The sequence below is a fragment of the Dipodomys merriami genome, unplaced genomic scaffold, assembly GCF_024711535.1.
Source record: "Dipodomys merriami isolate MVZ:Mamm:240054 unplaced genomic scaffold, mDipMer1.0.p SCAF_81, whole genome shotgun sequence".
NCBI lineage: Eukaryota > Metazoa > Chordata > Mammalia > Rodentia > Heteromyidae > Dipodomys > Dipodomys merriami.
Genome location: NW_027206413.1, coordinates 3539973 through 3565278, shown reverse-complemented (window position 1 = coordinate 3565278; position 25306 = coordinate 3539973). Strand labels below are relative to the sequence as shown.

The window sequence follows — 25306 nt, the reverse complement described above, 5'->3', positions numbered from 1 at the left end:
GTGGAATTCAGCCACAAACGAAAGATCTCAAGCAAGACCACCACCCGAGGTACCATCTGCCCGAGAGAGCAGAATCTCCACCCTCATCCTGGTCTCCTTCTGGGACAGTCTTGCCTGCTGGAATCTACGATCGAGGACTTTCAAATACAGAGCACTGTCCAAACCCCTCGAGGGCCCAGGCCTTGGTCTTTGGACACAAGGCCGTCATCTCCTCAGGAAATCTCTGCAGCATCCCTGGCCACTAATAAATAAATAATGAATAAATAAACGAACGGGAGTCAAATCGGGTCCCAGCACTATCCGCACCCTATAAGGCAATGCCTCGTGTGGCCCCCACAACCTCTGTTCACCGGGGCTCCATATCGTGGGGTTCAAAATCTTGTTCAGGAAAGGGGGGGGAAGGAAACCAACAATTGGCTCAGAAAGTTCCTTGAGATAAAATGTCCAGCTCCGATAAGCAGCAGCCCGCTTGTAATTCTGCCTGACAAAAACAGTGTGAAAAGTTCCCCGGTGTGCTCCAAGCACACGCAGCTGCTTGTTGAACCCCGGGGCCTGTGGCGCCCCAGCCCATGAGGCGGGGTGGGCAGCAAGCCTGTGTCCAGCCTCCCCGGCTGGCCAGCGCACAGTCAGCGCCAGCTGTCCTGGTGTCCTCTCCTCATCCCCCTTTTCTCCTTCACGCTGGGTCCTGATGACTTTCAAAGAGATGGATTCCTGCAACACTTCCCGGGGAGAGCAAAAGGGCTTTACTTGGCAGCCTTGGGTTTACAAGATCTCTGGTGAACAATGAGTCTGTCTGGCAGGAAGGTCCGCCCACAAACGTTGCAGGGAACTAGCTGGCTCTGCGCATTTGTCCAAGCAGCTTCATTCAGGGCATCGAGATCATAGAACCCTTTGGCTGGAGAGAGACACACACAGAGAGACAGGCAGACAAGAAAGGCAGACAGAGAGGGGACAGACAGACAAGAGAGACAGAGAAACAGAGACAGAAAGTTGTATAGAGAAACAGACACAGAGAGAGAGAGAGAGAGGAAAATGAAAGAGAGGAAGAAAAGGTAGACTAGATTAGTTTTCATTCTGCAGAACCTTTTGTTTAATAAAAAGTATTTTCAGGAAATACCTGTTGACTGAGGTTTTAAATAAATCATATGACGTTTGCCCGAAGTAAGTAGATCAATAAGTAAATAAAGTGCTCTCTCTTTTTCGGGAATCGAGTCAAGTTCGCTTGGAAGCAGAGGCTTTATACTCTTTGGACTTAGAAATGGAGTTTTATGTGTTTTGACATGCATTCTTCACTAATTATTAACATCTTTGCTTATATATTATTATCTTGCAAATATAACTTTTGGCTTCCTTTTAGTTGACTCCAAATTGAAGTCTTATAATGGGAAAAGAACAGGCAATTGTTATTTTCCTCTGTAATCCTTCAGTGGAATGTTTTCAGAGCCACAACTGACAGTTGAGAGTAAATTCGAGATGAATTATATCCTAAAAATTTACCATCTCTTCATGGCTGTGAACTCTGAGATTCTTTATGTAATTAAAGAATGCAAACAGAATAGTTAATCTGATGAAAAGAAGCGTTCTTAAGCAAACCGAGCAGACAGCTGAGAAATGTACAGTCTTCATTGGTAGAGCAGAGGGAAAACCATATGGCTTCATTTTAGAGAAACAGCTTATTTTAATAAGCCTTATTTAAATAGAGTGACTTTAGAACATTGAGTTGACTATGTCTTAGAATCACCCAAAATAGGCCCCCAAAATGTAGCGAGGTACTCAAAACTATATTGCTTAGTTTTTATCAGTGGCAAAGCCTAGATTATTTCATTAAATCCTAAGCATTTTTCATATGATTTCTATCAAATAGTTTGCACCACCATCACAAACCTTAGATTCTTAGCATGCCTGTTTTCCATGTTCATTTTATTCTTTCCATGGGATTTTTTGGGGGGAGAAGGGAGCTTGAACTCAGGGCCTGAGCATGAGCCACCAGTGCCCAACAGCAATGGGCTTGGAACTTAAACTCCTGGCCAACCTAATGTTTCTCCTTTGGCTAAAGCAAATATCACATTTGATGCAGGTTATGAATATGTGTGTGTGTGTGTGCGTGTGTGTGTGTCTGTATCGATGTGTGTCTGTATTCTGTTTATTTGTGCTGGTCTTGGGGCTTGAACTCAGTGCCTGGGCACTGTCCCTGAGCTTTGTTTTGCTAAAGGATAGCACTCTACCTCTTGAGCCAAAGCTCCACTTCTGTTGGCTTTGAACCACAATCCCCAGATCTCAGCCTCTTAAGTAGCTAGGATTACAGGCGTGAGACACCAGCTCCCTGTGATGAATATGTCTTGAGTGCTTTGAAAATCTGTTGAGAAAAAAAATAGCACTAAATGTTTCATTACTCATATGAGTTTGATGCAGTTTCAATAGCACTGAATAGTCCCAAACTCTCCCTTGAGGGTGACTCATCTCGTTCTTAAAGGTTTGTTCCCAGAGCCTTGGCTTTGGATTTAGACTTGAACTCTGTGACAACACTGAACCTGAATGACATTTAGTTGCCTATGATCGACAGGCACCTTCAGAAATAGAAGGTAAGCACTCTGTGGGCAAATGCTCTCATTTCAGTTGGTTAGTGTTTTCAGCTTGAGTTCTTCCTCCCATTTGTGTGCAGGAGTCTCAGTCTTGGCAAGGACTGAACAGTTGAACTTCTAGAGCATTCTTGTGGAGATCTAGATTCTGCTGTATGAGTTGTCATTAACTCTCCTTGGATATGGTATTTGAAAGAAGAGTGCTTTGGGCTAATCAACACTGTGTGTCTTCATGGTAACTATGAAGGAATGGAAATCAAAAGTCTCCCTTGAAACAATGAAGAAGTCGATGGAGAAAATGTCAGTGCTAGAAATGTGATAAGTGAATCTGAAAGTGAATGGCAAAAAGGTTCTCTCTACTGTTCTACTGTTGTCTTTACCAGCTAAGATTCCTTGAACCATTCTCTAAACCCTTGCCCTCGAAACCACCAGTAAACTCGCGGCACTGTGACAAAGTGACAATGTAGTTCCCCTTTCATTTGGCTGGTCATGCTTTACAAATTGTTAATTAAAAAAAAAAACAAATCTGGACATTTTCTACAGACATCTGGATTTCCAGTTTCCTTTCTATTATTGAAATATCTTCCTGCACTCTTCCCGGCTGTCTTGATGATAACACCAGCTGGGCCTAAGCAGCTGCCGCTTCTTTTAGAGAGAGCTCACCACAGCCCCTACTTTCCTGGTTGGTTTTTATTTCCCCCATACATTAATCAATTTATTCAATTTTTATGACTTAGACATACAAGTTTGGTTCTTTGGGTCTATGAACATCCACACAATTACTCTGAATATCCCCAGAGGTTTGCTATAAGCTTCATGTTTCTAAAGTATTGTGCCTGATACTAGGAGAAAGGAAATTCTGGGGAAATACAGTAAATTCCAGGCATGTGTCTCGGGCATCATGTCTTTATGTCTTCGCGTCTGAGAATGAGACAGCTTTTTCCCCATTTGGCTATAGAGACAGCAGCAACACACTGTTGATTTCAGCCATTTGAACAGATAAGAATCCCTGTACTCATGCTTTGGGATGGGCTTCCTGCTGTACACTCAGGTCTTTTTAATTAGGAACTTACCAGTGATGGCTCCGACTTCCGGTTTTCTTGGCTCTGGTCTCCTCAATTCTTTTGGCAACATGTTGTTTTCGTTGCGCCATTTCTTCAGACATTGTGGCTCATGGATACTGATGGATTTCGTTCCATATTCACGGCCACAGATGTAACAAACAATGGTTGGTGGACGCCTTTGCATTGTTGACTAAGAATAATACAAAATATCTGTTAACATTCACATTTGGAAATTGTTTTTTAAATTATAACATATATAAACTTACTTGAAAGTTCATGTGACTTAAAATCAACCCATGTTGAAATTAACCTTTCTGACTAAACTATGTGATGTGAATGGATGTTTGGAGGAAATAATCCACCAGAAGTCTCTCTATTGGTACTGTATAGAATACATTTTCTTATTTAATAAGTGTTGGGTCATTGTCTTCCAGTTGCTTTATCTGAGTTGCAATGATGGAAGAATTTAAAGATGATTCAGGCAAAAAATCTTCCTCTATAAAAATCTACTATACAATAGTACATGGAAGAAACACCAATGTCCTGTTAGGCCTGCCTGCTGCCTTCTGGTCAACAACTTCTGTTTGGAAACTCCCGAGTTTCTCTGTCGTTTGGGTCAGGATCAGGTGCCGCTCACTGACTAGACTATTAAGTACAAAGGAGAGCTGGTGGGAGGCACCTGCCAAGGCCGATTCTATGTCTGGCACGAGTCCTCAGGGAGAGAGCCCCACCATGCTCACCTCCCGCCCCGCACGAGCCTCCCCCTCCTCCTGCATTCATCTCTCCCCTTCTATTATCGATCACTTCACAAATACAGTACTTAAACTCAGAACCATGTTCTTCATTTCCTTGTACTGTTTGTTTGTTGCCAGTCCTGGGGCTTGAACTCAGGGCCTGGGTGCTGTCCCCGAGCTTCTTTTGCTCAAGATGAGCACCCTACCACTTGAGCCACAGCGCCACTCACGGACTTTCGTGCCTGGGCTGGCTTTCAGCCACAATCCTCAGATCTCAGCCTCCTGAGTGGCAAAGATTACAGGTGTGAGCCACCGGCGCCTAGCTCTCCTTGTATTCTGAGTGAACCAAATGTAAGAGTCAAGTAAAAATTGTAATGAGGAATTTCTTGGGGCTGGGAAGGTGGCTCGATGGTAGAGTGCTTGCCTTGCATGCATGAGGCCCTGGGTTTGATTCCTCAGCACCACATAAGCAGAAAAAGCCAGAAGTGGCGCTGTGGCTCAAGTGGTAGAGTGCTAGCCTTGAGCTAAAGAGCTGAGGGACAGCGCCCAGGCCCAGAGTTCAGGCCCCACAACCAACCAGAAAAAAAAAAAAAAAGGAAAGAAATTTCTTGCTTTGGATATAAAAAATACAACTGATTATTTTACCTAAAAAATGAGAACAAATTCGATATTATGTTGTTGCCCATTGTGGTATCATGTGTAAGAGAATAGAACTAAAAGGTGGCCTAAGGTTGAGAATAAATCAGCAAAACCAAGAACTGACCCTATCACACACCAAACTTGACATGGGGAGGATGTAGCCGTCATCTGTCCCAGAGAAGAAGGCTGGGCAGATGAGTACGAGCCTCCTCAGGGGTCCGCATGCAGATCATACTCTTGCTTCCAAACACAGCAGGAACCCCCAGTTCATGAAAACTGACCTGTGTGAATCTAAGGGAAGGACTGGAGAATGAGACCTTGTACCTTGCGCCAGGTAAGAGCAGAAAAATGCTGAAGAGGAGGTATGAGCCTTAAGTTAGACTCCCTCTGTGCTATGGCTTGGAGTGTCTACAGGAGTGTAAGAGTGCCACAAGATGGAGCGGCATCCTTGAACCCAACCCCCATGCTAAACGTGAGACGGGAGCACTTTTGCCACTGGAATAATTTAAAGCCTGACATATATCAAACTTAGCTAAAACAAAGATGAAGCCCCCAGCCCAGTGCCAAGGACACTGAAAACCTACTTATACTGCAAGCCTGCCGAAATAGGCAACATGTCCGCTTCTGAGGGCAGATACCATTCATCTCAAAATCTACTACTCTGTTGCACACGATAGCCATTTTTTAATCAAAATTACAAAGCACAACGGGGCACCAGTGGCTCCTGCTTGTAATCCTAGCTACTCAGAAGGCTGAGATGTGAAGATCAGGAGTCAAAGTCAGCCTGGGCAGGAAAGACCATCAGACTCTTATCTCCAATAAACCACAAAAAAAAAAGCCAGAAGAGGAGCTGTGGCTCAAGTGGTAGAGCACTAGCCTTTCAGAAAAAGCAGCTCAGGGACAGCATCTAAGTTTGATTTCAAGTCCCCCACACACACACACAATTACAAAGTAAACACATACATACCTACCATCAACAGGTACAATACATTTCCAGAAAAAGCCAGGCGCCAATGGCTCATGCCTGTAATCTTAGCTACTCAGGAAGCTAAGAGCTGAGGATCGCTGTTTGAAAAGCCAGCCTGGGAAACTTTGTGAGACTCATCTCCAATTAACCACCAGAAAACTGGAAGGGGATTGTGCCTCAAAGTGGTAGAGCTCTAGCCTTGAATGATAAAGTCAAGGATAGTGCTCAGGCCCAAGCCCCATCCCCTACTCCCCACCCCCCACCCAAAAATTACCAGAAATTACCAGACCAAGAGATGGCCTAGATATTGGCATTGGCATTTATCAGGGCTTTACAGTATGTTTTAAAAGTTATTTTATTTAAAACCTAAAAATAATTCTGTTGACTGTTAAAGGATACAGGTGGAAAGACAGAAAGCCTGCATGAAAATATAGGAAACTCCAGTAGAGTAAAAATAAAGTAAAAAAAAAAAAAAGGTTAAAAAAAAACCCTAAAAACACATCACAGATGAAATGTCAATTTGATAGGTTTTTTAGGATAAGCCCACACTACAGACAAACAACAAACATGGAGACTTAGTAAGTAAAAAAAAAAAAAAAATTTATTCCAAAGAGGGAAAAAATTAAGCAGTAAGAAAATACAGAAAATACCAAGTGGTAAATATATAAATATATATTTGGAGCCAAAAAGGAAAAGACTGAAGAAAAGAGACAAACAACAACTGAGAGATGGTAGTTTGAATTGTTCTAAAATTAATAAGATAATAAATGATTTATCCCAAAACTCAGATGGTTTTTCAGGGCTCTTTGCAAGGGTTCCTGAGGAGAATTCCCCTGGCCGAGCCCAGCCACCGTTGCTTGTTTTAGCTACAGGTCCATGTCCACGATGTTTTCCATGGCCAAAAAACACTCTACGCCATCTCCAAGTTCGAAGCATTCTGCAAGCAATGGCAAGGCAGAGCCACCAGAAAATAGCACCTGATTTCCGTGACGAATCCAGCAATGCTGTGTGATCTGGTGGAGTCCCTTTCTGTCTTGCTACATGGCCTTAGCACACAGCTACAACTGAACAGCACCTGTCCCCAGTGGGCAGTCACCCAAAGGAATGGCGAGAACAGTAATCGTGCCAGCTTGTGCAATACTGAATTATTTCAAAAGGAACTCGTAATTGATGCCGAATGAAAGCCCTATATACTTCATTCAAAGGTGATATGTTGAAGGAATAAAATATAGTTGAAAAATATAGTGGAGTTGCTAGAAACTAAGGACAAGCTTGAAAGAAATCAGTGAAAACAGAATTAAAACCTATAAACAAAGTATATTGGGGATTCCAGATAAGTTCCCATCAGAAAAAGAAAAGGATGTCAGGAAACAAACACATTTTAAGTATACAGAAGAGGAAAACAAAAACAAAAACAAGACCCAACTCCCCAAATATAATACGTTGATTCAGAATTCAAAATCCAAATATGAAAAAGAAAATCAAGACATCATTGGCCAAACAAACTGGTGAGACAATTCATTCTTGACAGGCTTGTTCTATTAAAAAAGGTGAGAAATTTTAAATGTGAAAAATATCAGAAACCAGGCGCTGGTGGCTCACAACTGTAATCCTAGCTACTCAGGATGCTGAGATCTGAGGATCACGGTTCAAAGCCAGCCCTGGCAGAGAAGTCCATGAGACTCTTATCTCCAATAAACCACTAGAAAATCGGAAGTGGCGCTGTGGCTCAAGTGGTAGAGCGCTCGCCTTGAGCTGAAGAGCTGAGGGACAGCACCCAAGCCCAGAGTTCAAGCCCAATGATCGATTTAAAAAAAAAAAAAATCAGAAATCTGGTTCCATTAGAAAGAATGAGAAGAGTATAAAATTCAAACAAGTCAATAAGTTATTAAAAAGTTTCAAGGTATTCCTAGTTTTTGTACATATGTGACTAAATCTTTTCAGAATATGGACTTTTAAAAGAAACATAACAAAAGACAGAGCTTATAGGATACATGTGTAATGCTTGATAAACAAGAGTTTAAAGGGTAGAGATAGAGACTTTTTTGCATTTCCTTTGAAATAGTTTTTGAATATGAATGAAAGATACTTATTTTAATGTCTATAGTTAACTTATAACCACTAGTGCAAAATTTATAACTACTAGTGCAAAACGTGCAAAGAGGTATAATGGAAAATTAAGCAAGGCAATATTTTAAAAATATGATGAATTAACCAACCCCCCCCCCCAAAAAAAGTAGGAAGAAGAAAAAAAAACCTTAATAAAGGCACCACCACTGCCTTTAATGGAATTAAATGGTTTTAATAGAATTAAAACTTCAGTGGGGCACTGGTGGCTCATGTCTGTGACTCCAGCCACTCAGAAGGCTGAGCTTTGGAGGATCACAGTTCAAAGCCAGCCCAGGCATGAAAGTTCAAGAGACTTTTATCTCCAATTAATCATCACAATGCTGGAAATTTAGGTGTGGTTCAAGTGACAGAGCACTAGCCTTGAGTGACAAAGCTAAGGGACAGAGTCCAGGACCTGAGCTCAAGCCCAAGTAATCCTCCCTCCTCCCCCGAATAAAAGCTTCCAAGGTAAATATATATGTGAGCTAAAGAACACAGAAAATGTTTATAACAGAAAAGTCCAAAAGGTATATCCAGAAGGACTACAGAGAAATATTTTTTGTAGAGTGTCTATTAAGGATATAGAAGGCAAGGAAATTTACAGGCAGAAAACATAGAAATCAGGCGAAGTTTGTAATTGAACCACAGAATAAAGATTTCATTCAGAATTCTGGAAATCAATGTATTCTCATTTCCAGAAAGAACAGCACTATCCTCTCGGTCAAGTGCTCTAAGTAGTGCTTGTGAAAAGTACAGTAAATTTAGTTGGCAACAGATTACATACCAGTCACTTGGAAGAGTTTAGTTCTAGCTGATTGGTAAGGGTAAAAGATAAATGGTTGGGAGATAAAATTAGGACAAGGAAGAGAGAAATGTTTTCAAATAGTTTGTTAAAAAAAAAAAGGAATCAAGATATAAGCGGAGTCAAAGAAAGATTCATTTGTGATTTATAGGCGAGGGCTATCTCATTCAGAAGGTGAGAGATTATAGAGCCAACATAAAACTGGACAAATCTCTAGAGGAAGAGCTCAGAAAGCGTGGCAATGGAATAAAGGAAGGAGTTAGTCTCTAAGGGAAGCAGGAGGCAGTAGATAAAGTTAGAAAGGTGGCTTCAGAGACACAAGGATTTGATCGAAGTCACATAGATGACCTTAGTCATTGAGCATGAGGAAAAACCATCTGAAGAGAATGCAGATATTCAGTTTGAGAAATAGAAGAATAGAAAGTATAAGGTTAGGTACTGTGGGAATAGAATAGTAACTCAATTAGAGAAAAAGCTCACTAATATATGCAGAAGACCTAATTCAGTAAAACTGGGAGAAATTCAAGAAATTTATGTGTAGGTACAGACCTTTTTAGGATACCTCTTTAGTAGTAGCAGGGGACATTGAAATAGAAACAAATTATCTCGATGAATTGTTGATGGGATAAGATATGACACAATATATGGGCTTGTTTTACGATCAGCCTGCTCTTAAATATCATTATTAGACATAACTTCTGAAATTGGGAAGACACAAATCAGCATTATAATCAGAAGGAAATATTCTAAGTGATAGAATCTGCAACTATCTGATTCTCCTCATATTCAGGGAGAAATTCCAAGGAGCTGCAAGTGTTAGAGTATTTGAGATCGATTTTTATAAACTTATCGATACTAAATTGTGCCAATTAGACTGTGTATTTATCAAAATCAGTAGTTGTTTATTGTTCCTTTACTTAGCCTGTGTCAATATCTAACACCTGAACAGTGAATGTAAAACTACTCAGATGATTAAGGACTAAGAAGAAATATAAAGCATACGCAATAACTTTCAAGGCACTCAAAAAGATTTTTTTACTCTTTTTACATGTTTATTTACTTGAAAGGTTAATTAAATACAGTCTTTTTAGTTGAAAAATGGAAAGTTATTCTTTTACCATGAGTATTGTAAATTTATTAAAATTCCAGATGGAAAATATGAGCCCAACCCAGGATTTAATTGAGCGTATTAGCAAAGTCCAGGGCCTGGGACATAAATGAAGACACTCATGTCAAAGCGTCAAAAGGAAAGTTAGAAGAATACATGCAGAGAACAACTGAAAGGGATGCAGGGGGAAATTAATACCATTCAGCTGCCAAGATGTTCTATATTACATCTCTGCTCTGGCTTTGTGGTTGAACTTCAGTTGAACTTGAAACCTCCTCCATACTCTAAGGTTTTGAACATCTTACTTCTAAGCCATGCTCTAGCGAAGTGGAACCAGCTCGGCTGTAGCTGAAGAGAAGAACACAAACCCCCCGGTCTGATCTGAGACAAGGTAACCTATTTTGTCAGTACCACCTTCACAACCGCCAGTCTGGAACTCACCAGGAAAGCTGAACCAATCTCTCATCTCCCCACCCCCAATTCCTAAGGTTTGGCTACTCCAGTTCTTTTCTGTTTTCAGAGAGAGGTGGCTAAGTCGGGGGTGGATGGAGAAGCTACCCGGCAGAATCAGCCTAAGATGCAGTGGGGTTTTAGGTGACACGGCCTCACACAGAACAAGGCCAGACAGGGAAGGGGTGGGGGGGGGCGGACAAGGGGAGGAAGGGAAGGTGGACCTTGGGGTAATGTGAGAACATGTGGAGCTGGGGCCAGCTCCCTCCAGGAAACGGAAATCAAAGGCGGGCAGGGAGGAAGCTGGAAGTGTTGGCAGTGCAAAGGATTAGAATTACAGTTTTCCTGAGAACATTTCAGACCTTATTTGTGGCATTAATTTGTAATACCAGGGAAAAGACTGAAAAAAAAGTAACCATTCAATCTACATAAAGCACTATGCCAGCTTGAGCCGTCCCACGGACTTGCCAGGAGAGAGAGGCCTCTCTGCACGAGTGTGTTAGGGCTCAACACAACTTTGCTTCTCTTTTTAGTTTCCTGGGAAAGTCGACTTAAGCTGAATATAGATAGAAGCCCTCCAACACTTTAGGGAACACTTTGTGAGTTGTCTGGTAACTTGAATCCACTCACTTTTCATATGGTTTCAATCATTTTGTTGGCCGCTGTTAATTATAGTATTTTCCATGCAGCATCTTTTTCTTTTCTTTTCTTTTCTTTTTATGTCTTTTTTCTGGTAGGAACACCTCCTATGCAAGAAGTGGGCATTTAGCAAGTTTCCTCCTACTTCACGTTGTGATGGCTGCTCATCCATTTCATTCATTTTTACAAAATTAACTTCTAGCTGGATGCCAGTGACTCAGGCCTGTCATCCTAGCTACTGAGGAGGCTGAGACTGAGGATCGCAGTTCAAAGCCAGCCTGGACAGGAAGGTTCATGGGACTCATCTGCAATTAACTTCCAAAACAATGTATCCAAAGTACAGGGGTGCCTCAAATGATACAGTGCTAGAAAAAAGCTCAGGGACAGTGCCCAGGACCTGAGTTCAAACACCAGCACCGGCGCACTGAAAAAAGAAGAAAAAACTTTAAAAGTAACGTTTATCTTTTAGCTGATCCAACAGATATTTCAAAATGAAAACAGTTAACATCCGTGTGCAGGGATTGTTCAGTGGGGTACATATTCATTTGTATACTCATGCCAGGCAGGCAGCTAGGGTAGCACATACCTTCAAGGGAAAATCCAAAATCCAATAATGAGTTTATCATCACTTTTGTCAGCAATTAGAGAACACTTTAAATGATACCGATTCATCTTCTAAGACGTTCACTAGCTCAACAAACTAAAACAAGACACGCATACATGTCCATGCATAGACGTGTTCACATCTACACAGACATACTGAAAAGAAGACACTGAAAAGAAGAACTAAAACCTAGAGGAATTTGAAAAAAAATTATGGAGAGATTTTTCAGGACATTGAAGTGTTTTTCTTTCTGGAAAACCGCAATAGTAATCAGCTCTTTTCATCAGGAAAAGTCCAACTCGTGAGTGTCAGACTGAACCCTACAACCAGAGTCATGCCATCTTCTCAATACACTCATGAAGGAGATTCTCATCATTCAGTAAGACAAACTCCAAGGCCCCTGTATGTAGATATGTGCATGCATAAGCATGTGTGTGCAAGCAAGCACACACAAAAACACAGTCAGGTAGTCACTAGTTTCATATGATGTTAGGGATACCAATAAGGTCCCTTTGCCTTGAGCTAAATACCAGTTTACTCTTTTTGACGACACCATTTTATTTTATTTTTGTCAGTCTTAGGGCTTGAACTCAGGGCCTGGGTGCTATCCCTGAGCTCTGTTTGCTCAAGGCTAGCACTTAATCACTGTGAGCTACAGTGCCACTTCCAGTTTTCTGGTGGTTCATTGGAGATTGGAATCTCATGGACTTTCCTGCCTGGGAGGACTCTGAACCATGATCCTTAGATCTCAGCCTCCTGAGTAGCTAGGATGACAGAATGACACCATTTTAGTGAAGCAAGGTCAAAGGAAACCATGTCAACTGAAATGAAATGAAACAAAACACCTGGGTTCTTCTAACTAACACACTTGGTATCTTAGTTCAAAATGTGGCAACTTTACAATAGACACATGAAGAAATGTTCAACATCCCTAGCCAAAAAAGAAATGCAAATCAAAACAACATTGAGATATCACCTCACTCCAGTTAGAACGGCAAAAATCAAGAACTCTAACAACAACAGATGCTGGAGGGGATGTGGACAGAAAGGAACCTTACTTCATTGTTGGTGGGAATGTAAACTTGTTCAACCACTTTGGAAAGCAGTGTGGAGGTTCCTCAAAAGACTTCACATAGATCTCCCCTATGATCCAGCAATCCCACTTTTGGGCATTTACCCAAATGTTTACAAACAAGACCACACTAAAGCTACTAGCACAACTATGTTTATTGCAGCATTATTTACCATAGCTAAGATCTGGAACCAACCCAGATGCCCCTCAGTAGATGAATGGATCAAGAAAATGTGGTATATATACACAATGGAATTCTATGCCTCCATCAGAAAGAATAACATTGCCCCATTTGTTAGGAAATGGAAAAACTTGGAAAAAATTATATTAAGTGAAGTAAGCCAGGCCCAAAGAAACATAGGTCCCATGGTTTCCCTTATTTGTAATATCTAGTATATGTATGAGTCAAGTGGAAAAGGTCAGATAATGTGATGTCAGGAAAATGAACCCTTAGATGTGTATTTTAAGGTTTTTTTCTTTCATGCATATGTTTCTAACGCATTTATAAGATTATCTCTTTGTTGCTTTGTATGTCCCTCCCCCACAGTATAACCCCTGCTTTCACTATATTTGATGTCAGTATAACTTGAGGAGGAGATGGGGAAAAACCAGTTGTTTAAGTATACAGGTGGACCTATTGCAACAATGAGAAGTACAAGTTGTCATGTCCAAAACGAGCTTTACAACGTTGGTGCGGGGGGAGGGGGAGAAGGGGGGGGAGGAGAAGGATGGGGATTGGGGGGGAGGGGGGAGGCTGGGTAGGGATGTGAAGGGTAAACACAGGAGGAGGCTGCAATTCTTGTTAAGAAATGTACGCATTATCCTGCCCATGCAATTGTAACTCCTCTGTACAGTATGTTCACAAATAAAATAAAATTAAATTATTAAAAAAAATGTGGCAACTTTAATAGTCTTTTTTTAGGGGTGATACTGCATCCTTGTATGCAACAGCCTCATTCCTTTTGCTTGTTTGAGACCATTTATCAACCTAAGAGGCAAGCAGAGCTCAGGCGCCCAGAAGTGAATCTTCTGCCTGCCTGCGGCGTTCAGTGTTAGACAAAGTCCACCTACTTCTAGACGTCTTCCAACCACATGCTTGTAATGATTAATGTGCAACACTACACGTCACAATCTGGAGAGATAGACATGACAGTTTTTACTGTCTACAACTGGCCCCATTGTGCCAATGCATCATTTTTTTTCCCTCTCAGATGGCGCCTGACTGGTAACCAGCACAGCTAGTCTTTGGGTTTCACCAGCTAGTTTTCAACTTCACGAAAGTCAACAGAACAATGGCGCTCTAAGTACTGATGGTGCCGCGGCACTGCGTTCCGCAGGGATGCTGAATGAAAGCCCAGTTGGGGAGGATTCAAATGAGCCTTGCTCTGAGTCCAAGCACATCTGGAGGAAAGGCCTCCACAGTGAATCTACTGCCGTGTAGATGCGGTCTCCCAGGAAGCAGGTCCTGCCCCTGGGCTGTGGCAGGGATGACCTGACGCACCTGTCGGAGAGCCAGTCCTAACAGTAGATGGGCCAGACTCAGCTCACCACCTGATGGTCTCAGTCCTGTTTCTAGGTAGCTAGCAGGTTGAGAGCTCTCTCTATATGGCCTGTACAGAGAACATTCCACATGAAATCAGTCAAAAGGCGGGGAGACGCCAGGCACCAGTGGCTCACGCTTATAATCCTAGCCACTGTAATCCTAGATCTCAGGCTGAGATCTGAGGACCGCAGTTCGAAGCCAGCCAGGGCAAGAAAGTCTGGGAGACTTTTATTTCCACTAATCTCTCCAAAAATCTAGAAGTGGAGCTGTGGCTCAAGTGGTAGCACACTAGCCTTGAGCACAAAACAAAAATGCTCAGGGACAGTGCCCAGGCCCTGACCCCCCCACACACACACACGTGAGGAGGTGAGAATGGGGGACAGGGTTGAGTAAAGCAAGCACTTCCGGACTTCTCTGCTCGTTGTGCTGAAACTCAGATGACATTGTAAGGACGATTCTCTAGACAAGGAGCCCTGCTAGGATGTTGAATTATTTTGTGACCTGTGAAGTTCTCAAACGATTTTTGGCTCTCCTATCTCTGATTTGCAGGATTGACCTTATGTTCTGGAGACTTCTACTGGTGATCCAAATAGCAGCTGGCCACAGAGTGTGTCACTCGGGCTCAGGCATGAAGCGTGCGTGCTCCTGGTCTCCACACCTGTCACTCCATCCTGCAGCATCCACATTTGTAGCTTCTCACTCCCTACAGCTCCCCGGGGGCCTCCCCTCTGCCAGCCGCTGGAACGCAGCTGTCTCAGCTAACCACGTTTTATTTGGGCAGCCACGTGTCCCCCAAAGTCTCGCACGTGAATGTCTTCAGATGGGACTACTCCCCGGACTAACATAGGCTCCCCCTTGTTCCTAATGGTTTCCTAATGGTCCCCATGCAACCCACAGTTTTGAACACATTTGAGCTGTAGTTCTGAGGTCTGTTTTCCTAGACCCTCAACCTTCCCAGTCAACAGTTATTTGCTTCTATTCGCTATGCTACTGGTAGAAAAGGGTTGTCACCCATCTAAGGAATCTTGGCCTTTTACTTGGGATCCTATAGAGAGTCAGCACTTTCATTCAGAGGGCATTACAATGAAAAAAAAGCCAAGGAAGCAGGGCCTAGATTACGGCAAAAGTATCTCCTTAAAGCTCTTCACAGTGGATTGCCTATTCTCCTCAAATTGAAGCCTGACTGCGCTTAAAGCTGGCCATGATGGGACACAGGAAGCCTGAGTGAAAGTCAGAGGAGCTGCGGCCAGACTAGAGATGGAATCCCAAGACCACACGTCCACAGCAACCATGGATACGCCAGCCAGTTTCCTGCTGGAGTGTTTGTTTTCTCCAGTGCAGCTGGGTCCTTGGCTGTCACAAACAAGACACATCTTTCCAGGATGTGATTGTGCAGCTGTTTGAGGGCTATCACGCCATCCGTGAGTGACACAATTCAGTATAAAGAAGTTGGGTCTTTGCTGCTGTTTTAGATTTTCCCACCCATGTGAGCCTTTCCATTAGGGTCAAACAAGTGAGGGAAGATCACAGGACGTAGCAGAGAATGTAGAAAGCTTGGATGGGAAAAATAAAGGGGAAAGTCGCTTCTGTTCTTCATGGGGAAAGAAAAGAGCGAATCCTTTTTCACAAAACCCGTGTGTGTTGCAGTACTAAAAACATCTCACTAGGAAGCCTAAAATAAGCAACTACCCAGCAGTGACCATTTGACATGCTTTACCCCATCTAGTGTCAGCAATTCCCTGGGTAAGCCTCCACACCCACATTTTACAAACTAGGAAACCAAGGCACAATGGTGATAGGTTTGGCTCCAGCTCACTGAACGGCCACCCCTTCCCCAAACTCCTGCTGAGGAGCGGGCAGGGAAGCTGGCCAGTGAGGATCTGACGGGCGCTGTCCTTTGCCGGTGTCCCTCTCATGTTACCGCCCTGGGGAATTGAGACTTGGGAAACTGAGTAAATGAGCTCAATGATACAATTCTTGGGATGCATCTGGGATCTAAATCCAAGTTTGTACGGTTCCACCTGCTTTGGGATGGTTGCTCAGTAGTTACAGGCATACCACACGCTGCCTTCCCTGCCTACCGAGTTAGCCACAGGGGCTCCTGCTTCTCTATTCTTGCTCACCCTAATTGACTCAGAAGTCTAGTGTTTGGATTAAACATTGTTTTCTCCTGGATCCCCCTTCAGAATGTGTGTGTGTGTGTGTGTGTGTGTGTGTGTGTGTGTGTGCACGTGTGTGTGTGTGTGTGTGTGAGAGAGAGAGAGAGAGAGAGAAGGAGGTGTGTGTGTGTGTGTGAGAGAGAGAGAGAGAGAGAGAGAGAGAGAGAGAGAGAGAGAGAGAGAGAGAGAGAGAGAGAGAGAGAAAGAGGTTTCCATGAAGAAGTTAATCAGGTTATCTCAGGGACTGAGAGTATTGGAACTATGAGGCCAGGTCACCAAAGACTTCTTTTCTAACATCAGAATTTTGCCTGTGGCCATTGACTCGACTTGACTCTCGAGGCTGACGGAGCCGAGGGAAGGTGATCTTCCCCAAGCATGCCCTGCACGGCAAAGGAAATACTAATAGCATTAAAAAAAAAAAAATACGGTAGGAACTGCATGGTTCAACTTTAAACCTCAACAATTTTAGGATCTGATTGTTTAGAAACCACAGAGATTTCATTTACTTCTGGTGTTTTCAAACAATTCTACCCAAATGTAACATCTGGAAGGATCATTGTTTGAAACTAAATTGTTTTTGGAAATCACTGGACACCACGTAAAGGAATTTTCCTATCCTGCCTGTCTATGGGCCAACTATAAGGGAGCCTGTTACTTAAGATTTAGAGTTTTATTTTGTTCCTTTGAATTGCCTATTCAGTTGGAAATACTGCCAATATTAAAGTAGTTGCTATACCTTATTTTTAAAAAGACCCACTGCTTTCTCTGTATTTGAAGTTGGTATAATTTGTGGAGGGGAAGGGAAAAAAACAAATCGTTTAAATAGGGATACAGGTGGACCCATTGCAACAATGAGATATATAAGTAGTTATGTCGAAATCGAACTTTACAACTTTGGTGGGGGGGGTGAGCGGCGGGGGGATGGGAAGGGATGGGAAGGGGAAACAAAAGAGGAGGCTACAATGCTTGATAAGAAACGTACTCATTATCTTGCCCATGTAATTGTAACCCCTCTATACAGTATTTTCACAATAAGAAAAGACCCATTGGATATGTATATACACAAGTGTTTATATGTGTTGAAAGTACACACAGATATATGTGTGCATGTATAGATAACTATGTATGGTATATGTATGTGTGTATACATATTTATCTGTTGATCCTGAGATACAAGGCAAACAATGTAGGTCAAAGAACTAATTCCAACTTTGAGCCTATGTCCCTGAAAGGAAAACATTTATTTAGTTGAAGATTATTTTTTTAACCTTCTCTGTCACACTTGAGCGGAAAGCTTTCCCTCTCTCCTATCCCCCAGAACTTTAACAGACATGGACAGATGAAATTCCAGGGCAGGAATCGCTTCCTTTGAGGAAAGTGGATAGAGGATGTCCCTTGCAACTGGGCATCTGGCTCGACCCTCATGGCTCACAGGGCAAAGTGAAGCAACTGGGGAACAGCAGGAAAGACCACCAGGAGGCTCAGTTACACACATAGGAAAACAGCCCCTCTGGCCTGAACTTAGAAAGGAAAGCTGTGTTAGGCACCTAATGTGTTGAGAACCTTGCGTGATAAAGCACCTCCAGCTCTGAACTGGAGTCCAGGAAGAGCGGTCTCCATGGGAAGAGGCTTCCTTTCCTTTTCCTATCTTGGCTGTTGCCCCCAGGAGCTTTCTAGCCTTGCTCTCTGCCACATGCCTCCATCTTTCCTGAAGTTCTAAATCACAACTAGTTTTTGCCTTCTCTGCTTGAAGGTAGCTTGGGGTGGAAGGGTTGTTTGGGGACTGTGAAATGAGGTCGGAGCAGAGTACCCAGATAACAATGCTCACATCCTTGATGTCTGCAAAGCAAGCACAATGCTCACTGTGATTTTACACCTTGCTTTCAACACATTTGAGTATAATTTAATTCAAGACATGAGGCAAGAAATATGTGTATCTGTATTATGGATTTTGAGTTCATGCTATTGGAAACCTAAAAATAAAATAGAGGAAAACTAAAATATCATATGGCTCAAAAATTATATAGTCATGGTATTCAGGCACACACCTGCTACAGGAATGTTAAACACTAAGTTACTGGATTTATTAGGCCTTTATGAAATTCGTTGGACATTTTTTACACAAGACAACCTGAAGGAGGTAAACAGAAGGGAGAGAAATTGTGAGAAGCATTATACAACACAGACTGAGAACAGGAGGTGAATGAAGTCTCAGATCTAAGTCTCCCTCTTCTGAAAGTGACCTTGTGCCTCACATTGAACAGGGACTTTTCTGGACACTCTCAATCACCTCCATTTCAATGAGCTCTCCTTCCAGGTTGTATGGCTTCACCTTGAGGGATTCCTAAGAATTTTCGGGGAGATTTTAGTGTTAGCTTTGGAATTCAAATGTCTAAGAGTCATATGTATATACCCACTCATTACATGAAGAGTCCCTAAGTACTTGTCAGGAGGAAACTCATCTAAGCTAGATTAACTTTTGAAGAATATATTGTAATTGTTGTTCCTCCTAGCCTGCATCATATTTGGTTTATGACATGATCCTATCTTCTTATAGAAGTGATAGTGGGTTTTTTTTTATTCTAGAGAAGCAGAAGGATACATAATTGAACCAATATGAAAAGACTACATTTTTGTTCGGGGCTCAGGGCTCTCCTACACACAGATACTTCTTGTGTAAGTATAGGATGAGGTTGGATTTTTAAAAATAATGATATTAGATTCCAGTTCCTATAGGTGGATGTTAGATACTAGTTCTAGGCTAATTTCCTTGCTGGTGCTGATGCTCTAAAATTTATAGCTCCACCCATCACTCTCATAGGCCGCTCCTTAAATACATGTGCATAGAATCTCCCAGGTTGGCTCCTAGAACCCACGGTATGGATGAGAATTTGTCTTATTACCTTATGATTGGGTGCTGTACATCTGAGAGGTACGGGATCTTAGAATTCTGCCCTGATATATAGGCATGGTTGGCACCAAGGAAAGATGAGGAAGTGGCCCATGGAGATGGGCCTTAGTAGCCTGACTTGTAGCATCATCAAAGGGCACTTTGTGAAGTCAAGGCTGGTTTTACTGACATCAGCACAGCTGAGCCTCTGAGAACCAATGGAGGTGATTCAAAGGTAACAACCTCAGCTTGGAGGTACTGAATACTTTACTACCTCAAAGAGCTCCAAGTTATTGCTGGGCTTAGAAATCAGAGGTAAATAGTACTTATGGCTGAGGGGTTGCTATCGTGACCTCAGTTTAACGAAAGGCAGGAAAAGGGGCAGTGGATGTAGGAAGGTTCTTAACGTTAATTCCTTCCTGTCCCTCTCTTATCTGATGTTTGCTTGATATTTTCTCAATGGAATCATTGAGAAAACAAAGCAGCAGACTGCAGTTCCTTCATCTTCTTTCTGCTCACCTACAAACTCGCCTTCCTCTTCAACATCCTCCTGAACCAAAGCAGCTCTGGACTCCGACCAAGGGCCCTTCTTGCTGAGACTGGCAAGATCATTTCCCTTTCCACATTTCACCATCACCTCTCTTGGTCTTTCTACCTTCTTTCTCTATTGGATCATTATCCTTCTCATTCACATGTAGTCTGGAAGCTTCCGTCAGCTAAAGAAGTCTACCCCTCTCAAACTACCATCTGCATTGCTATCCTACCCACAGTGTCTGTCCTACATCTTCCTTATTAAAGTTCTCACGCATTTCTTCCCTTTAACACCTAAAAGCCTACAACCACCACCGCCCTGAAGGTTAGCAACCACATCTATGTTGCCCAATCAAGTAGATATTTTCTGATCCTTAGCCTGCTTAATTGCTCAGTGTGCTACCGTGTTTCCTACACGCTCAACTCCAGACCTTTTCTCCAAGCTCAGCTTCTACAGCAGCATGCTCTCTCGGTATTTGTCTAGTCTTTCTCCAGCGTTCTCTAAGCCTATACTCATTCTGATGTCTTTTTTTCCCTGGTCCTGGGGCCTGAACTCAGCACCTGAGCACTGTCTCTGCACTTTTTTATTCAAGGCTAGCCCTCTACCACTTGAGCCACAGCTTCACTTCCAACTTTTTGGTTGTTAATTGGAGATAAGAGTCTTCCAGCCTTTCCTGCTCAGGGCTGGCTTTGAACTGTGCAATCTTCAGATCTCAGCTTCCTGAGTAGCTAGGGTGTGAACCACTGGCACAAGGTAAGAGTATGATTTCTCCTAAGCACCTGTGAATGAACCACAAATGAATGTCCCTGGAGAGTCCTCTCTGCTGGCTTTCAGACGCACATATCCAGGCTAACTTCCTCACGTGCCTCACCAGCATTTTGAATTTAGTATACTCAGGCTGAAACTACTCATCTAAATACCCTGAATACTACCTTCCTTGTCTTTCCCATCTTAGAAAATGGCACCACTAGTGCTCAGACAAGAAATCTTAGAACTATTCTTGACTTCCTCCCATGTCCTTTGTACCCTGGACAGTCATCAAGATCTACCCAGTCATTTTTTTTTAATCTCCATTTCTGCTACAAAGAACATGTCAATCTGCCCTTAGCTCTTACCTGGGCTCCTGAAATAGCCAATGAATAGCCCGCTCTGTTGAGAGCAGCTGGAAGAGTCCATCTCCTCCCCCTCCCCCAGCTTTAGCTTTATCCTATGTGCCTCACCCTCCCTTGTTTGGCCCTGGCTGCACGTGAGCTTTGTAGAACCATTATAAGATGTTGATCCCCAAGAGCCTCTAGAAAACGTTACCGTGGCCCAAATGTCTCTGTTAAAGCCATTCCCTTCTCCTATAGCTTTGTTCATGGCTGCCTTAACACTGGCTTTCATGTCTCGGCTCAAACGCCTCTCCTTTGAGAGTTCCTCTAAGCCAAGATCCTCTCACTATGATACACTGTCAAATTGTGTGGATGGTTTCATACTTCCTCCACAGGAGAGAAAGTATCCTGCAAGAACTGTGTCTCGGGCCTTTCCTATGACTACGTGGTTCATATGTAGGCCAATGCCTAGTGGAAAACACTGACCAATCAACAAACTCCTTTCATCTTTGTTCTGCTAATGCTCATGCTTGGGAAGTAGCTACTCACTCCATGCACACTTTTTTGGGTGCTGGGGTGAAACCCGGGTGTCATGTGTGCAGAGGTTCTGCCACTGAGTTAGCACCCCACCCCCGCCACGGCCTTGACATTCATGCCACTGTTAGGCCGCTCTCACAGTGCTATTCAAATATATGAGTCCCGAAAATTAGACAGACCTGACTCTGATATCTGCGAACCCCCGACGTTACTCTGAGAAAGTACTGCTTGACTTCAGCCTTTCCACCTGGAAATTAAGGCAACTTGTATCGATCTTATCATAACAGATAAAACCGGGTTAGACGTACATGCTAATCACCAAGGGCCATGGTTTGAATGATGATGCCCCTCCAAGATTCAGTGTTGGCCCGCAGTACCCTGTGCGACATTAAGAAGAAGGGGCCAGTCAGTGGGGCTTCATCCTGGTGCATGGAACTGGCGCCCCTGCGAGAGGGCCATCTCTTCAGTCATGCAAAGACACGGACAGTGCCTTCCCGCCAGGGCTTGCAGCAAGAAAGCACCATCTTGAAGCAGTAAGAAACCCTCCCAAGATGCAGCCTGCTGCTATGAGAAATGAGTCTGCCTTCTTCGTAACTTACTCCATCTCTGGTATTTTGTTACAGTAGCACGAAAGACCTTAAACACGGAATAAAATTAGCTTCCTTTCTTCTCTTTCTTCCCCTAAATGCTAACTCCTCCCTTCACAGATACATAGATACACCTCCAATATATGGATGTGTGAGAATATCCGGCCCGATGTTCCGTGACAGGCTCAATGGAAGCTTTGCCTTTGAGGAATGAGGCGGTTCACTCGGATGGCATTTCCAAACTTTGTGTCTGAGACATAGCTACCTCTAACTGGAGTCTATATGATAAGGGCATTTCCTCAAATATATATAGAGAGGTAAAACAAAGAGGAGAAAGGCAATAATACACTCATTAGTATAGAAGACATTACTTTAAAAGAAAACACCAGATGGCAGCACCAGATGCTGCAGATGTGTCTGAGGAGCTTTTAGTTCAAACTTGGCCTTGGTGGATGCCAAAGGTAGCTGTAAAGCTGAGCTTCGAGTGACAATCATCTATGAAAAATATAATGTCAAGTAGAGAAGGGATGGATTAAGACATTTTGTACTCATACACTGTTTTGTAGAATGGGAGCTTCTTTGTACAACTACTTAAAGATAATTTTTTTTAAAAAGAAAAAGGTGGTGTCCTTTAAGGAAAACAATGTCTATTTTTCAATTTCTATATGGGACACAGATTGTCTTGACAGTGTTTCATAAGCTATCAGCAAAATCCTGAGAAAATAGCTCCAAGCATCACCTCCTACTAAAAGGTGCCTTTTGTGGTTTATAGTTATATTTCTTTAATTTTATCAGCATGTGGTCCAATAGCCTGAAAGGGTCTAGAGCTAAAGAATAAATTATCAGCTTCCAGAAAACAGCTAAGCATTAAATCAAATATTAAAGTCTATTCATCCATCTTAAACTAAGGAATAATAAACTCTATATTCCTCAGCATTCATCAGAAAATTTCTTGCTAAATGAAGATAAAAGAATCTCAGTAAATATATGACATTAAATTTAGAATAATGATCGGCTTTTCTTCTTTATGCATCAGAGTTTCATGTGGAATTAACAACAGTTTTTAATTATCTTTAAGTAGTTGCATGAAGCAGTTGCCATGTTAACAAAGAAGCTTGTAAATACAATTTATCTTTTAACTCTTGCTAAATTAGATATTGCTCAACCAGGCTTTTCTTTTTTCTTTTTTTTTTTTAGAGGAAAAGCTGGGCAATTTCTGCTGCTCATGATCAAGCAGGCCCAGAACAATGACACCCTTGAAATAAAGTTCCACGCCAGGGGTCACCTCCTCTTAACACCCTGCTGGTGTCCTGCACAACTTTCCTGCAAGGACAGAGGAAGAAATGTGGCTTTAGATCACAGATATTTGGGACAATTCACACAGTGACCAGAGGGCAAAGCCAGTTGCCCACTGAGTTCTTGGTGGACAGTGTGTCTGTCTGGTGCTTACTGGTGTTTAGATCTGATTGAAAGACAGCAGGAGTTGAGGGTGGGGATGTGGCTCAAGTGGTAGAGTGCCAGCCTTAAGTAGAAAAGGCCACGGGAGAGCACGAGGACCCAAGTTCAAGCCCCAAAACTGGCACAAAAAACCCAGCAGGAGCATCTGTGTCACGAGGTAACCCCGCCCATCTTTCTTGGAGGAACATTCTCTGCAGAGGGTAACACACCCTGCCAGCAAAACAGTCATTGTCACCCAAATAGCATGAGTCGTTTTCCAAGCACAACAATCATGGTTCCGACCCTTTCCCTTCAGGAGACTGCAGGTTGAATCTCTTGTGATCATCAGACCCACTTAGCTGATCCTAATACAAAGTCAGATGGAGGATTCTAGAAGAAAACTCGAATCATCTCTTAAGACATGCAGCAGACTTCTTAATCGTAGACAAGGAATGCGTGCATGCTGCAGGTCAGCCGCCGGTCAGCCGTCCCGGGCCGGCGTGGTGATGAAATCTAGTCACATATAGGGCAGTGCTCTTTATGGAAGGAAGCTAACGATTCCCAGCACCAGCAAGCTGTGAATGGAAGGGAGAAAGAAAACTGAAGCATCCACAGTCAAACCAGGCTCTCTGATGAAAAGTCTAAGCTAGAGAAGGGGTACAGCCCGTGGATTATAAACGTCGTTTGCTTTCTCTGAAGCCAAGCAATTTTTAATTGGCCCCGAGTTGCTTTCGGTCTGACCTGATGTTGATCTGTCCTCAGGACGAATTTATGACTCCCCCAATGGGTGAGCACACATGTGACAGGGGTGGCCGGGGAACAAGACTGGGTGTAGCCTGACCATCAGGGCCTCTAGGTGGGGGTTCCTTCCCTTCTCTACATTCCTTAGTTACCCAGGGGCCACCCCCAGCCGCTCCCAGCGTCCTCCCCGGCTGCTGACCCCATGGGTCAGGAAGGTGTCACTTTGTGAGGCTGTGTGCTGGGCCGTGTCCTTTCACAGAGAGAACACACTGTGCTCAGCGTCTTGGCCCAGAGCTGGGACACCAAGTATGCGTTACATACTTTGTATACTTTGTCAAATCTGACCGCAGGCCTGGCGATCTCTACATCTGCCATGAGACCATTTGAGGGAAATGCATACAATCAGGACCACAGGGCGGTGTGTGAGAAGGCTGAGGGCTCTCTGATTTGTAGCCCAGTCCCAGATCCTCTTACTCTCTCATTCCAGACCCCACACATTTTGGAAGGAAAGCAACAGCCAGAAGATGGGGAGAACAGATCGTGTTTACAAGGCCAGCTCGAAACTAGCTGGCTTTATATTCTTCGATGTTCATTGGAAAAACGTGCCCAGCATCTGTGAGTCTGACTCTACAGCTTTAGAATCATTGTCTTGGAATCTTCTAGACCAGCAAGTCCATAATCGTTTTGTTCTTAGCATGGAACTTAGGAGCAAGGACTATCTTAATGAGATAACAAATAAAGAGGAACCTCCCCCCCCCCAGTGTATCTGATTTAATCTTTTTTACCATAGTTTGAGTGACTTTGTTTCCTTAGAACAGTTCATTTAAAGACTGGTTAATGGTCTAAGTGGTGCATGGTTGCCACAAGGTTCACTCAGCAAGCCATCAGCTCAGAAGCTGATATTCTATAAGGTATGCACCACTCATTGGCTTAATGATCAAAGAATAGGGACCATACCCCACCTTGCAAGTTTTCACCCCAAAAACATCCCTACCCAATCCTGCTGATAAGACCACCTCAGG

At 43.0% G+C, this 25306-nt stretch overlaps 1 protein-coding gene and 1 long non-coding RNA gene across 2 annotated transcripts; one reads left to right on the top strand and one right to left on the bottom strand.

The window, feature by feature from the left end:
• Positions 1-392: 392 nt before the first annotated feature.
• On the bottom strand, positions 393-20525 carry LOC138819676 (zinc finger protein 475). Its single transcript, XM_070011170.1, has 3 exons — positions 19373-20525; positions 3653-3833; positions 393-895 (listed from the first exon to the last, which is right to left on the bottom strand). Exons 2-3 carry the CDS (start codon positions 3825-3827, stop codon positions 744-746), a joined length of 327 nt encoding a protein of 108 aa, XP_069867271.1. The 5' UTR covers positions 3828-3833; positions 19373-20525; the 3' UTR covers positions 393-743.
• LOC138819678 (uncharacterized) lies at positions 19566-25025 on the top strand. Its single transcript, XR_011369570.1, has 3 exons — positions 19566-19674; positions 21807-22128; positions 24772-25025. It is a non-coding gene; the product is annotated as an uncharacterized lncRNA (long non-coding RNA).
• The last annotated feature ends 281 nt before the right edge of the window (positions 25026-25306 follow it).